Below are 15851 nucleotides of genomic sequence, written 5' to 3'. Positions count from 1 at the left end.
GTTTTAGTTACTGCATAAGTTTGACTATAAAACCCTCTGTTGCTGATGTCATTGCTTCATTCCCTGCTGGCCGGAACCAAAATTACAACCAGTTTCTCATTGGCCACACAGCAGCCAAGTTGCAGGCAAGGCCGCGCAGCCGCCGAGCTGCGAATGCGAGCTGCAGGGGCAGCTCAGCGAGCTGGAGGACAGGCGAGCCCAGGAATCAAGCATGCAAAATCTCTAGTATTATTAAAATGGGGCAAATGGGCAATCTCTGTTCTCTGTAATTTTTTGTCCCACTGATGATATCATAGGAGGCATTGTGACATCATCAGTGATGTCATAAGAGCAAGGTGACATCATCAGAGGGCCACGCAGCGGCCGAACCTAGGAATCTATATCATCATCATGATCATCATCATCATCAGTATATAAATGAGAGCTAGGGCTCCGTCTGTCCACTGATGATATCATCAGTGATGTAATTTTTCCACTGATGACATCATCAGTGATGTCATAAATGTTGGTGTTGTCAGGTTAACCAACGTGAGAGTGCTGTCCCATTCCTCTTTATACCATGTTGAGCCCTTGCAGCCTCTCCCACTCAATCACTTACCAGCTGATGTCAATATTAAGTCTGTGAGGGCTCAGGGATCAGTGCTTAGGGGGGACATTGAGATTGGGCCATGCTCTCTCTCACCGTATGGGTAAAGCTGTGTCTGGCTGTGGTCGGGCTGGAGTGGGGTGGAACTTAGGACCCGGGGGACGGACAGCTCGGCCAGGCCGGGGTCAGAGGTCGGACACAGTCTGGGCGTGGCATCTGAACCAGGTAGTAGAACCAGCTGACGTAGTAAACCCTGAACACACAGACCAGCGTTACTCAATGCAACATTTCATTCCCTCAGCTGGATGCCAGCTCATGTCCGTTAATTCAGATACTTTATAGATGTTAACACGTTCACTGCCAATGGCGAGTTGACTCGTCAAAAAAATCGCTTTTTTTTTTTTGACGGTGGGACGTTGATCTAACCCTTTTACGTCTCCTATACCAGAATTGGAGGTATTGAATGTGTATAATCTATTTTACCGACCCACTGAGTGGCGACATGTCTCTCCAGAGTAGGAAGAGGCGAGCCAAAACTGGAGGGAAAAGCGCGAGGAAGCCGTTTTCATACTGTAAAATGGATGGCGAAAACGCTTTCACTTTCGCGCTGACGCACAGCGGTGGCAACGGTGGGGGGTTCCAAGAATAGACTGGATGCACACTTTGAAACACGCACCATAAATAAGCCCAGAATCGCAAGAGCTTCATCAGAGCTCTCAACCGGACCGCCAAGAAACGAACGAAACCCATCCAGCGAGCCCCATCCAGACTGCCAGGCAGCAGCCAGGCACTGCAGCAGCAACTCGTTTGTCACAGACCCGCTGCAGAGCCAAGGAGGGCGGAGGAGAACGCCCACGGAGGGAGGAGTTGGAAGCAGAGGGGGGTTTCCTGCTGTTATGGAGGAAATTACTGTTCAAAACTATTGTTTAGATGTCTGACGTCTTACTGATGCCAAAAATGAATGGTTAAAGTGACTGTTCTATCGAATTTCACAAAAAGCCGTTTATCTCTGAATAATTTTTCAGACGCTGAAACCATGCTGTATTCAACTGCTAATGCTTACATAACTACTAACTCTACAAACTAACTCTTTTAGACAGAGAAAGCACACATTCTATTAGTTCTTTTGAGATATTGTGTGTTCACAAAATCTTAGCAGAAAAGAATCCTCGGGTCTTGAAAGATAAGCCAGAATCCTCAAAAAAACCCTCTGGCAGAACCTACCTACAGTAAAAAAAAAACGGCTGGCAGTGAATGTGTTAATAAGAGGGTTGTAAAAGCTAGCTGTTTGGTCAGTCAGTAGTCCACAGGCTGAGATCAATGCAGAGCTTCTGTCTTTTAATTTAACCCTTTAACCCTAACCTTAACTCTTGAAGAGATCAGTGACAAAAAAGTGTAAAAAAAGAATAAGTGGATTAAAACAGCAGGACTCACAGAGAAGCGCTCCTTCCACCTCCTCCTGCTGCCGATGTAGAACCTGGAGCTGCTGGTGCTCAGAGCGTCAGGGAATGCCTGGGAGCGCACTCTGAGACCACAGGGGAACACAGAGAGGAGAAGACAACACTGAGACCACAGGGGAACACAGAGAGGAGAAGACAACACTGAGACCACAGGGGAACACAGAGAGGAGAAGACAACACTCTGAGACCACAGGGGAACACAGAGAGGAGAAGACAAAACTCTGAGACTTCTTCAGGAGTCATGACGTTGGTGGTGGTCAGGGGAAGAGGTGGGGCGAAACAACTGATTCAGCGATGATCAGCAACTGAGGGGCAACAGCACATAGGTGAGATATGAGTATAAAAGATGGATTCTGATATACTACTCCGGTTAGGTGATTGGTCAGTGGAAAAGCGAGGGAAATGGAGTGGCTTGAGCTGATTGGATATTGGCCAGAGAAGGAAAGCATGGGAGAATGTGAATGGACGAGGAGAGAAGCATGATTGAAAGGGGGCGTGCACAGCAATCGGTGATATAACCTGGACTGGGCATTGGCTGAGGTAGTCTTCATTATTGAAATTAGTCTATGACATCAACTATGACATCATCACTGTTGACATCCTTGGTGCCCTCATCATCAGTGGTGACATCATCTAACAGTACGCCCCCCCCCCTACGGCCACCTGGCCCAAGTCATGGAAATCCCAAATGAGAGAAGGGTCAAGGATGAACCGGCGAGGGAACCAACAGCGCTCCTCGGGAGCGTACCGCGGCGGCGCATGTCCAGCAGTCGCCAGACCGTGTAAGCAGAGCAGAACAGAAAGCCTTCCATACCTGTGAAATGAACTGCGTGTCATGGCAACTGGGCAGGTCTGCCCTCCTTGAGTGTGTCTTTAATGCTCTATCTGTGCAGGTCTAGTAGGCTGGAGCTGTGAGCTGCTCCAGGAGGTGTGGGTGTGGCCAATCAGGAGGATTGCCATCAGCTGCGTTCTCATCAGCTGGAGGCCTTTAAATATCTGGCGGGACCTCCATTCAGTGTCTGCTTGTAATACCGTATAGGTCAGTACGAACGCCAGCCTAGAACATCTGAACCTTTTTGCATCGACTACCATTGATTGCCAGAGCCGAGCCACTGCACCACCTGGACTTGCCACAGCTCCTCATGGACTTGCTACAGCCGAGCCACAGTATCATCTGGACTGCCACAGCCAAACCACAATACCATCTGGACTGCCACATAAGCCACAGCTCCTTCTGGACCTACAGACTGCACATTCTCAAAATAGTGTAACTGTATTGCCTGTTTAGGCACTCTATACGTTTTCCTTAAGTAAAAACATTTCTTAAGCATCAAGCTCGTTTCATGGTCTGTGTCTGCATCTGGGTTCCTTGTCGTTGCCTCGGGCCTCGGTCAGACACGTCAGAAGCAATGGCATGACCGGTACAGGTGGGTCACCAGGTCAGCTCTCTGGAAGTTGGAAGTTTAGGCAGAGGAACAAGTGAGCTGACTTAAGTAATGACTGTGTTCCCGTTAGACAGGGGAAGTCCCGTTATAAAATCCAAAGCAATGTGAGACCTCCTTCCCAAACGAGGTATAGGGACCGGGGGCAATCTAGGGTCCGACCCTCTCCATGAGACCCGGTATGAGTGGTTAGAGAGATATATGACATCGCAGTAGTGACCTGGAAATCAGGCCGAGCCATCTAGAACTGTATATCATCTGTGATGTATGACCTCATCGCTGTCTGTGACATCATGATCAGTGATTTATGACATCATCGGGGATATACAGTATGACATCAATTAGTGACCTTGCCACCAGGCCAAGCTGTCTAGAACTGTATGACATCGGCGACCTGGACACTTTGTTTTGCAGACAGGAAGAGCCTCGGACACTAGTGGCCACGCCGTAAAAAAAACCTTCAGCTCAGCAGCAGCGCTTCAAGTGCTCGACATGTTAGTTGAGGGACACGCCCCCAACTTTGCTGTCCCACTGTTAGAGACCTTCATTGGTAACATCTTCATAGGAGAGGTATTGCGAAAGTAGGGAAACATCCTGTCAGTGAAGGTGTGCGTGAAGGTGTGTATGTGTGTGTTAGTATCAGGATCAGAGAATGACAGCTTTCCTCTGTCCCAGTCCAGACTCACTCTAACCCTCTGGAGCTTCTTCTTCACTGGGATTGCAGTGTATGGACTTGGGTATGTTTCGTATTTACCATTTTCAAAATCTAACCATAATCTCCATAATCCAGGCAATACCCAACCTTTCCTGTGGTCAGACTCTTCAAACACACCCAGGTCCCAGAATGTACTGTCTCCAACCTCAACATCCCAGCTGTGAGTTCCTGAGTTAAAGCCCTCAGAGGCCAAGACACACCCCCAGCAAGAAGAGCCAAGCCTCTCTGGGTTGTCGGGAACCTTGTATGCCCATCCTCTCATAATGGTCAGATCTTCAGATAGGATGACTTGGGCAGTGTTTGGGTCCAGAATCACAGGAGTGTAAGAGACCTTCTCATTCATCTTGTCCCAGACTCTGAAGCTCAGGTTGGCCAGGTGTTTGGCCTCGTCTATCAGAGCTCCTGAGGCCAGTTGTGGATCATCCAGCAGGGGGCGCTGGACTCTTTCCACGTTAGCCTTGTAGTTCTGCAGGACTGAGACATCTTCAGCTCTCAGCTCATTCTCTATGGCTCTGACTGTGTCTGAAAGAGCTGCTATCTCTCTGCTCAGACCCTCAGTCTTCTCCTTCATTGTCTGAATCTTCTGCTCCTCTTCCTCCCTCAGGGAAGCGATCCTGGCCCTCTGTTCCTCTTGTAGAAACTGGTGAAGCTTCTTAAACTCCTGCTTAATCTGCCTCTCTGTGCGTCGGGCCTGGACCTTAATGTGTTCTGCTGTTTCATCAAAGTTTCCTTTAACTTCATTAAACAGCTTCAGTTCCTCCTTGTGATGGCGTGCAGCATCGACAACACACACTGACACACACACCACAATCAGACACACACAAACGAGAGCCAAGAGTTTGGGTTTCTCAGACAGCAGCATGTTATCTCAGATGTGAACAAGAGCCTTCCCTTTATCACCTCAGCAGGGAAGGATTTATGACATCACTGTTACAGGCACAGACACATTTAGTGACATCATTGATGATGACATTTTGACATCATTGTCATCAGTGATGCAAAGTTTGTCTGCGCACAACTGCCCAACTTTGCATCACTGATGACATCACAATGATTGTGCGCAGACATGCATACATAGAGACACTCACTGATGACATCATCATCGAGTGCTTTCGTGACATCAATGTCATCAGTGATGCAAAGTTGTATGTCTGCACATTTGCCCAACTTTGCATCATGATGACATCACTCACTGATGACATCACAATGATTGTTTGCATACATACATACATACATACATACATACAGACAGACAGACAGACACTTCCAGGTGTCTGTATGTCTGTCTGTATGTATGCTGCGCACAATCATTGTGATGTCATCAGTGAAGTTGAGCAATTGTGCGCAGACATACAACTTTGCCTCACTGATGTCATCATCAGTGATTTCACTGAAGCACTCGATCATGATGTCATCAGTGAGTGTCTGTATGTATATATGTCTGTATGTATGTGTCTGCGCACAATCATTGTAAGGTCATCAGTGAGTGATGTCATCAGTGATGCAAAGTTTGACAATTGTGCGCAGACATAAACTTTGCATCACCGATGACAATGATGTAAAAATGTCATCATCAGTGATGTCACTAAAGCACTCGATGATGATGTCATCACTCTGATACCACAGGGGAACACAGATATGAGAACAGAAAACTCGAGATCACAGGAAACACCGAGATGAGAAGAGAAAACTCTTGAGACCACAGGGGAACACAGAGAGGAGAAGACAACACTGAGACCACAGGGGAACACAGAGAGAAGAGAAAACTCTGAGACCACAGGGGAACACAGAGATGAGAATAGAAAACTCTTGAGACCACAGGGGAACACAGAGATGAGAATAGAAAACTCTTGAGACCACAGGGGAACACAGAGATGAGAATAGAAAACTCTTGAGACCACAGGGGAACACAGAGATGAGAATAGAAAACTCTGGAGACCACAGGGGAACACAGAGATGAGAATAGAAAACTATGATACCACAGGGGAACACAGAGATGAGAATAGAAAACTATGATACCACAGGGGAACACAGAGATGAGAATAGAAAACTATGATACCACAGGGGAACACAGAGATGAGAATAGAAAACTATGAGTCCACAGGGGAACACAGAGAGGAGAAGAGAAAACTCTGAGACCACAGGGGAACACAGAGATGAGAAGAGAAAACTCTGAGATCACAGGGGAACACAGAGATGAGAATAGAAAACTCTGAGACCACAGGGGAACACAGAGAGAGGAATAGAAAACTCTGAGACCACAGGGGAACACAGAGAGGAGAATAGAAAACTCTGAGACCACAGGGGAACACAGAGAGGAGAATAGAAAACTCTGATCACAGGGGAACACAGAGAGGAGAAGACAACAGAGTATGTTGCCTCTCAAGCTGGGGAAATACAGCACCACATTTAGGCCACATAGCCTTTTTTCCCCAACTACCAGCGCCCTGTCTTCATCAAAAGCAATGGCCAGCAAGGCGCACAGAAGCACCGCTCCTGAAAAGCACTGAAGCTGGCTTTTCTTCTTCTTCCTCTTCCCCCTCAGAGCAGAGCATAGGTGTAGTGCTGTGATAGCACTACACCTAGTAGATGTAGGTCGATAGATAGCAGTAGATAGCACTACACCTCTGGAGCAGAGTGCTTTCAAAAGTTTAGAAATGTTCAACCTTGTTCAACATGTTTCAGAAAAGCTCCGGGTGTACGGCAACCATTTTAGGGCATCCTCCTACCTCAGAGTATTGGCTATCATTCCTCACGGCTGGATCCCACCTGGAACGTCACGTACGCGTTCCGTCTCCGACGTGGTCATCTGAGCTGCTCACGGGGCATTTTAATCAACCCGTGTGATCCCACCAGGCCCGCAACGGGGCGTATCAGAAGCGTCCCAGAAGCGGGTCAGCGCGCCGCTCTGCTAACGGCCCGGCCACATCTACGCGTCGTTTGACGCGGGCTGACGCTTGGCAGTATTGACGCTCGACGCTTGGTGGGCGTGGAAATCCGGAAGCTGCTAGATTTACTTTGCTTCTTTGAAAATTGGTGGTAGAGAGGAAGTTGGAAGAGGACAGGAAGGGTAGGGTAGGTGCTAGGACGAGCTCAATTGGCTAGCTTTGTACTTTGTAAAACTCCACCCCGCCCCCTCTGTTGCGCACTGTCGCTTCACAAGCCTGCTACGCATCGTCTGGTCTCCCAGCATGCTTCGCGAGGCGTCGAGCAGCATGTTCAATACAAAGTGGATGGGCAGCGTCAGCACGCGTCAAACGACGCGTAGATGTGGCCGGGCCGTAAAGATACGCGGCAGTTCTATTTTTCACGGATGACGCCTGGAAGCTGCGTCAAGCTGCACAGAGCAGATCGTTCAGCCCGGAAGTCAGACACAGCAACTGCATGAGAATCCAGTCGATTTTCATAAAAAAACACCGTGTGCAGACCCAATACAGACTCCTTCTCCTTCTCCCCCCTCCCCCTGTAGTCTTTCAAGTAGACGAAGAAATACAAGAGTTCTCCTCCTGCTAACAGGCACTGTATGACAAATAAAGAAATAATTTCAGCCTACTTAGCCATGGTAGAAGCACAACAATCAAGGGAAAATGACCAAATCAAAAGCAAGTCAACGACAGACTGTGTTGTTTGTGTGTTGTGCTCTTTCCATTCACCCCATTGTACACACAGTATCGTGCGATCTCGTAAATCCCGCGCGATCTTGCATCAGCTGCCAGGCAGCGCTCGGAAGCGCTCCGCTTCCGAAACGCGTGCTGTGGGGCATGCCAACATGCAGAGGACGGATGAAAGCCGCGGCGCAGCCAGAACGCTGCCCAGACGGGCCTGGTGCAACCAAGGTGTCAGACTAAGCGTTGTCAGCTCTTGTGTATCACAGTAAACTGCATCGCGTGTGCTCTGAAATGCCTTCAGTCCTCACATGAAAACGCTGTCATTCGTTCTGCAATACATGCCTCAGTTATCACTCAAAACCTCTGTCAGTCATCATATATATATATCGTCGCTGTCGCGGCAGGACCTCGAATCTCCAAAACAGTAGTCTCGGTTTCCAGACGTTTGGTGAGCGGCGCCAACAGCGCCACCTAACCACCAAACGTCTGGGAATTTACTGTTCCAAATCTGGTTCATTGAGCCCGGCGAGAACGGCCGGCAGCAGACACGCCTACATTTATTATTAGAATTTTATTTGGTAGCGGCAATGCAATGTTTCATAGTTCCAATATAGAGCAAGACACTGATGTGCTGCAAAGAGAGTTTATACCTGTTGTTTATTTTACAATCATTTTTCCTACCCGGAAGTGGTCCGCTTGCTACTGTGAGTCATCAGCAGGCTCTGTAACGTTAGCCTCGGGAGTCGGGCTTATCGCTGGGGGAAAGACCTCTAGCCGCCGGGGCCGGATGAAACACGTCCTATTAACAGGTTATGTTTGTTTCTAAGTGATTAATATGTTTCTCCGCAAACGCGGCGATATTTTGCGAGACACCGGTTCTGCATGAGCGTCACTGCCCCCAGAAAGCAGGCCCGCCCACAGCACTCATGATTGGTTCTCCGATGCAAGGCTTCCAACAGCACCACCTAACGTTATGAAAAGATTTAAATAGTAATATTCTCAGTCTTACAGTAGTGAAACGGATTAAGACTGAGAGCTGAGTCTACCAAAACAGCAAATTTTCAGGAAGTTAAAAAAAACCTGTTTGCTCTTAAAATACTGAACCAAACGTTGTCAAAGTTGGCACATGTCTTAATTATAGTTAGTTTCCCGCTGAATGTGTCATTACTTTATTAATATCTTACCTGGATAAGCTCAAATGATGATGTTTATATTAGCAGTCCGAGTTGGAAGCACTCTCTCCCGGCCAGTAAGGCGGGAGAGAGTGGTATGCTCATGCACGAGCCCCAAGCTCCGGGCCGCGGGGGCGACGTTGGTGGTGGTCAGGGGAAGAGGTGGGGCGAAACAACTGATTCAGCGATGATCAGCAACTGAGGGGCAACAGCACATAGGTGAGATATGAGTATAAAAGATGGATTCTGATATACTACTCCGGTTAGGTGATTGGTCAGTGGAAAAGCGAGGGAAATGAAGTGGCTTGAGCTGATTGGATATTGGCCAGAGAAGGAAAGCATGGGAGAATGTGAATGGACGAGGAGAGAAGCATGATTGAAAGGGGGCGTGCACAGCAATCGGTGATATAACCTGGACTGGGCATTGGCTGAGGTAGTCTTCATTATTGAAATTAGTCTATGACATCAACTATGACATCATCACTGTTGACATCCTTGGTGCCCTCATCATCAGTGGTGACATCATCTAACAGTACGCCCCCCCCCCCCTACGGCCACCTGGCCCAAGTCATGGAAATCCCAAATGAGAGAAGGGTCAAGGATGAACCGGCGAGGGAACCAACAGCGCTCCTCGGGAGCGTACCGCGGCGGCGCATGTCCAGCAGTCGCCAGACCGTGTAAGCAGAGCAGAACAGAAAGCCTTCCATACCTGTGAAATGAACTGCGTGTCATGGCAACTGGGCAGGTCTGCCCTCCTTGAGTGTGTCTTTAATGCTCTATCTGTGCAGGTCTAGTAGGCTGGAGCTGTGAGCTGCTCCAGGAGGTGTGGGTGTGGCCAATCAGGAGGATTGCCATCAGCTGCGTTCTCATCAGCTGGAGGCCTTTAAATATCTGGCGGGACCTCCATTCAGTGTCTGCTTGTAATACCGTATAGGTCAGTACGAACGCCAGCCTAGAACATCTGAACCTTTTTGCATCGACTACCATTGATTGCCAGAGCCGAGCCACTGCACCACCTGGACTTGCCACAGCTCCTCATGGACTTGCTACAGCCGAGCCACAGTATCATCTGGACTGCCACAGCCAAACCACAATACCATCTGGACTGCCACATAAGCCACAGCTCCTTCTGGACCTACAGACTGCACATTCTCAAAATAGTGTAACTGTATTGCCTGTTTAGGCACTCTATACGTTTTCCTTAAGTAAAAACATTTCTTAAGCATCAAGCTCGTTTCATGGTCTGTGTCTGCATCTGGGTTCCTTGTCGTTGCCTCGGGCCTCGGTCAGACACGTCAGAAGCAATGGCATGACGCAATGGCGTCACCAGGTCAGCTCTCTGGAAGTTGGAAGTTTAGGCAGAGGAACAAGTGAGCTGACTTAAGTAATGACTGTGTTCCCGTTAGACAGGGGAAGTCCCGTTATAAAATCCAAAGCAATGTGAGACCTCCTTCCCAAACGAGGTATAGGGACCGGGGGCAATCTAGGGTCCGACCCTCTCCATGAGACCCGGTATGAGTGGTTAGAGAGATATATGACATCGCAGTAGTGACCTGGAAATCAGGCCGAGCCATCTAGAACTGTATATCATCTGTGATGTATGACCTCATCGCTGTCTGTGACATCATGATCAGTGATTTATGACATCATCGGGGATATACAGTATGACATCAATTAGTGACCTTGCCACCAGGCCAAGCTGTCTAGAACTGTATGACATCGGCGACCTGGACACTTTGTTTTGCAGACAGGAAGAGCCTCGGACACTAGTGGCCACGCCGTAAAAAAAACCTTCAGCTCAGCAGCAGCGCTTCAAGTGCTCGACATGTTAGTTGAGGGACACGCCCCCAACTTTGCTGTCCCACTGTTAGAGACCTTCATTGGTAACATCTTCATAGGAGAGGTATTGCGAAAGTAGGGAAACATCCTGTCAGTGAAGGTGTGCGTGAAGGTGTGTATGTGTGTGTTAGTATCAGGATCAGAGAATGACAGCTTTCCTCTGTCCCAGTCCAGACTCACTCTAACCCTCTGGAGCTTCTTCTTCACTGGGATTGCAGTGTATGGACTTGGGTATGTTTCGTATTTACCATTTTCAAAATCTAACCATAATCTCCATAATCCAGGCAATACCCAACCTTTCCTGTGGTCAGACTCTTCAAACACACCCAGGTCCCAGAATGTACTGTCTCCAACCTCAACATCCCAGCTGTGAGTTCCTGAGTTAAAGCCCTCAGAGGCCAAGACACACCCCCAGCAAGAAGAGCCAAGCCTCTCTGGGTTGTCGGGAACCTTGTATGCCCATCCTCTCATAATGGTCAGATCTTCAGATAGGATGACTTGGGCAGTGTTTGGGTCCAGAATCACAGGAGTGTAAGAGACCTTCTCATTCATCTTGTCCCAGACTCTGAAGCTCAGGTTGGCCAGGTGTTTGGCCTCGTCTATCAGAGCTCCTGAGGCCAGTTGTGGATCATCCAGCAGGGGGCGCTGGACTCTTTCCACGTTAGCCTTGTAGTTCTGCAGGACTGAGACATCTTCAGCTCTCAGCTCATTCTCTATGGCTCTGACTGTGTCTGAAAGAGCTGCTATCTCTCTGCTCAGACCCTCAGTCTTCTCCTTCATTGTCTGAATCTTCTGCTCCTCTTCCTCCCTCAGGGAAGCGATCCTGGCCCTCTGTTCCTCTTGTAGAAACTGGTGAAGCTTCTTAAACTCCTGCTTAATCTGCCTCTCTGTGCGTCGGGCCTGGACCTTAATGTGTTCTGCTGTTTCATCAAAGTTTCCTTTAACTTCATTAAACAGCTTCAGTTCCTCCTTGTGATGGCGTGCAGCATCGACAACACACACTGACACACACACCACAATCAGACACACACAAACGAGAGCCAAGAGTTTGGGTTTCTCAGACAGCAGCATGTTATCTCAGATGTGAACAAGAGCCTTCCCTTTATCACCTCAGCAGGGAAGGATTTATGACATCACTGTTACAGGCACAGACACATTTAGTGACATCATTGATGATGACATTTTGACATCATTGTCATCAGTGATGCAAAGTTTGTCTGCGCACAACTGCCCAACTTTGCATCACTGATGACATCACAATGATTGTGCGCAGACATGCATACATAGAGACACTCACTGATGACATCATCATCGAGTGCTTTCGTGACATCAATGTCATCAGTGATGCAAAGTTGTATGTCTGCACATTTGCCCAACTTTGCATCATGATGACATCACTCACTGATGACATCACAATGATTGTGTGCATACATACATACATACATACATACAGACAGACAGACACTTCCAGGTGTCTGTATGTCTGTCTGTATGTATGCTGCGCACAATCATTGTGATGTCATCAGTGAAGTTGAGCAATTGTGCGCAGACATACAACTTTGCCTCACTGATGTCATCATCAGTGATTTCACTGAAGCACTCGATCATGATGTCATCAGTGAGTGTCTGTATGTATATATGTCTGTATGTATGTGTCTGCGCACAATCATTGTAAGGTCATCAGTGAGTGATGTCATCAGTGATGCAAAGTTTGACAATTGTGCGCAGACATAAACTTTGCATCACCGATGACAATGATGTAAAAATGTCATCATCAGTGATGTCACTAAAGCACTCGATGATGATGTCATCACTCTGATACCACAGGGGAACACAGATATGAGAACAGAAAACTCGAGATCACAGGAAACACCGAGATGACAAGAGAAAACTCTTGAGACCACAGGGGAACACAGAGAGGAGAAGACAACACTGAGACCACAGGGGAACACAGAGAGAAGAGAAAACTCTGAGACCACAGGGGAACACAGAGATGAGAATAGAAAACTCTTGAGACCACAGGGGAACACAGAGATGAGAATAGAAAACTCTTGAGACCACAGGGGAACACAGAGATGAGAATAGAAAACTCTGGAGACCACAGGGGAACACAGAGATGAGAATAGAAAACTATGATACCACAGGGGAACACAGAGATGAGAATAGAAAACTATGATACCACAGGGGAACACAGAGATGAGAATAGAAAACTATGAGTCCACAGGGGAACACAGAGAGGAGAAGAGAAAACACTGAGACCACAGGGGAACACAGAGATGAGAAGAGAAAAGCCACAGGGGAACACAGAGATGAGAATAGAAAACTTGAGATCACAGGGGAACACAGAGATGAGAATAGAAAACTTGAGATCACAGGGGAACACAGAGATGAGAATAGAAAACTCTGAGACCACAGGGGAACACAGAGAGGAATAGAAAACTCTGAGACCACAGGGGAACACAGAGAGGAGAATAGAAAACTGTGAGACCACAGGGGAACACAGAGAGGAGAATAGAAAACTCTGATCACAGGGGAACACAGAGAGGAGAAGACAACAGAGTATGTTGCCTCTCAAGCTGGGGAAATACAGCACCACATTTAGGCCACATAGCCTTTTTTCCCCAACTACCAGCACCCTGTCTTCATCAAAAGCAATGGCCAGCAAGGCGCACAGAAGCACCGCTCCTGAAAAGCACTGAAGCTGGCTTTTCTTCTTCTTCCTCTTCCCCCTCAGAGCAGAGCATAGGTGTAGTGCTGTGATAGCACTACACCTAGTAGATGTAGGTCGATAGATAGCAGTAGATAGCACTACACCTCTGGAGCAGAGTGCTTTCAAAAGTTTAGAAATGTTCAACCTTGTTCAACATGTTTCAGAAAAGCTCCGGGTGTACGGCAACCATTTTAGGGCATCCTCCTACCTCAGAGTATTGGCTATCATTCCTCACGGCTGGATCCCACCTGGAACGTCACGTACGCGTTCCGGCTCCGACGTGGTCGTCTGAGCTGCTCACGGGGCATTTTAATCAACCCGTGTGATCCCACCAGGCCCGCAACGGGGCGTATCAGAAGCGTCCCAGAAGCGGGTCAGCGCGCCGCTCCGCTAACGGCCCGGCCACATCTACGCGTCGTTTGACGCGGGCTGACGCTTGGCAGTATTGACGCTCGACGCTTGGTGGGCGTGGAAATCCGGAAGCAGCAGCTAGCTCCCAAGCTAGCTGCTGCTAGATTTACTTTGCTTCTTTGAAAATTGGTGGTAGAGAGGAAGTTGGAAGAGGACAGGAAGGGTAGGGTAGGTGCTAGGACGAGCTCAATTGGCTAGCTTTGTACTTTGTAAAACTCCACCCCGCCCCCTCTGTTGCGCACTGTCGCTTCACAAGCCTGCTACGCATCGTCTGGTCTCCCAGCATGCTTCGCGAGGCGTCGAGCAGCATGTTCAATACAAAGTGGATGGGCAGCGTCAGCACGCGTCAAACGACGCGTAGATGTGGCCGGGCCGTAAAGATACGCGGCAGTTCTATTTTTCACGGATGACGCCTGGAAGCTGCGTCAAGCTGCACAGAGCAGATCGTTCAGCCCGGAAGTCAGACACAGCAACTGCACGAGAATCCGGTCGATTTTCATAAAAAAACACCGTGTGCAGACCCAATACAGACTCCTTCTCCTTCTCCCCCCTCCCCCTGTAGTCTTTCAAGTAGACAAAGAAATACAAGAGTTCTCCTCCTGCTAACAGGCACTGTATGACAAATAAAGAAATAATTTCAGCCTACTTAGCCATGGTAGAAGCACAACAATCAAGGGAAAATGACCAAATCAAAAGCAAGTCCACGACAGACTGTGTTGTTTGTGTGTTGTGCTCTTTCCATTCACCCCATTGTACACACAGTATCGTGCGATCTCGTAAATCCCGCGCGATCTTGCATCAGCTGCCAGGCAGCGCTCGGAAGCGCTCCGCTTCCGAAACGCGTGCTGTGGGGCATGCCAACATGCAGAGGACGGATGAAAGCCGCGGCGCAGCCAGAACGCTGCCCAGACGGGCCTGGTGCAACCAAGGTGTCAGACTAAGCGTTGTCAGCTCTTGTGTATCACAGTAAACTGCATCGCGTGTGCTCTGAAATGCCTTCAGTCCTCACATGAAAACGCTGTCATTCGTTCTGCAATACATGCCTCAGTTATCACTCAAAACCTCTGTCAGTCATCATATATATATATCGTCGCTGTCGCGGCAGGACCTCGAATCTCCAAAACAGTAGTCTCGGTTTCCAGACGTTTGGTGAGCGGCGCCAACAGCGCCACCTAACCACCAAACGTCTGAGAATTTACTGTTCCAAATCTGGTTCATTGAGCCCGGCGAGAACGGCCGGCAGCAGACACGCCTACATTTATTATTAGAATTTTATTTGGTAGCGGCAATGCAATGTTTCATAGTTCCAATATAGAGCAAGACACTGATGTGCTGCAAAGAGAGTTTATACCTGTTGTTTATTTTACAATCATTTTTCCTACCCGGAAGTGGTCCGCTTGCTACTGTGAGTCATCAGCAGGCTCTGTAACGTTAGCCTCGGGAGTCGGGCTTATCGCTGGGGGAAAGTCCTCTAGCCGCCGGGGCCGGATGAAACACGTCCTATTAACAGGTTATGTTTGTTTCTAAGTGATTAATATGTTTCTCCGCAAACGCGGCGATATTTTGCGAGACACCAGTTCTGCATGAGCGTCACTGCCCCCAGAAAGCAGGCCCGCCCACAGCACTCATGATTGGTTCTCCGATGCAAGGCTTCCAACAGCACCACCTAACGTTATGAAAAGATTTAAATAGTAATATTCTCAGTCTTACAGTAGTGAAACGGATTAAGACTGAGAGCTGAGTCTACCAAAACAGCAAATTTTCAGGAAGTTAAAAAAAACCTGTTTGCTCTTAAAATACTGAACCAAACGTTGTCAAAGTTGGCACATGTCTTAATTATAGTTAGTTTCCCGCTGAATGTGTCATTACTTTATTAATATCTTACCTGGATAAGCTCAAATGATGATG

General features: G+C 48.2%; 4 protein-coding genes across 4 annotated transcripts in view; 1 reads left to right on the top strand and 3 right to left on the bottom strand.

Annotated features, from left to right (window-relative positions):
- Positions 1-15851, top strand: part of LOC310778024 (myosin light chain kinase, smooth muscle-like) — a gene marked incomplete at its 5' end in the record, with an annotated part of 383786 nt that overhangs the window by 247523 nt on the left and 120412 nt on the right. The window lies entirely within an intron of this gene.
- Positions 1-15851, bottom strand: part of LOC310778770 (thrombospondin-type laminin G domain and EAR repeat-containing protein-like) — a gene marked incomplete at both ends in the record, with an annotated part of 82731 nt that overhangs the window by 34066 nt on the left and 32814 nt on the right. The window contains 2 exons of the mRNA XM_083639217.1: positions 683-839; positions 2021-2111. Coding sequence (XP_083495343.1) covers positions 683-839; positions 2021-2111 — 248 coding nt within the window. The remainder of the gene's footprint in view (positions 1-682; positions 840-2020; positions 2112-15851) is intronic.
- Positions 3968-9690, bottom strand: LOC310778772 (E3 ubiquitin-protein ligase TRIM39-like; the record flags this gene model as incomplete). Its single annotated transcript, XM_083639219.1, has 5 exons — positions 3968-4995; positions 5979-6011; positions 6102-6134; positions 6343-6375; positions 9627-9690. The coding sequence occupies 5 exons, from the start codon at positions 9688-9690 to the stop codon at positions 3968-3970; spliced, it is 1191 nt and encodes a 396-aa protein (XP_083495345.1).
- Positions 10796-13840, bottom strand: LOC310778771 (E3 ubiquitin-protein ligase TRIM39-like; the record flags this gene model as incomplete). The annotated part of the gene is made up of 5 exons (XM_083639218.1): positions 10796-11823; positions 12762-12791; positions 12881-12913; positions 13082-13225; positions 13768-13840. 5 exons carry the CDS (start codon positions 13838-13840, stop codon positions 10796-10798), a joined length of 1308 nt encoding a protein of 435 aa, XP_083495344.1.

Source organism: Poromitra crassiceps (assembly GCF_964638095.1).
Source record: "Poromitra crassiceps genome assembly, chromosome: 6".
Taxonomy (NCBI): Eukaryota; Metazoa; Chordata; class Actinopteri; order Beryciformes; family Melamphaidae; genus Poromitra; species Poromitra crassiceps.
This window is presented reverse-complemented; position numbering and strand designations above follow the sequence as displayed.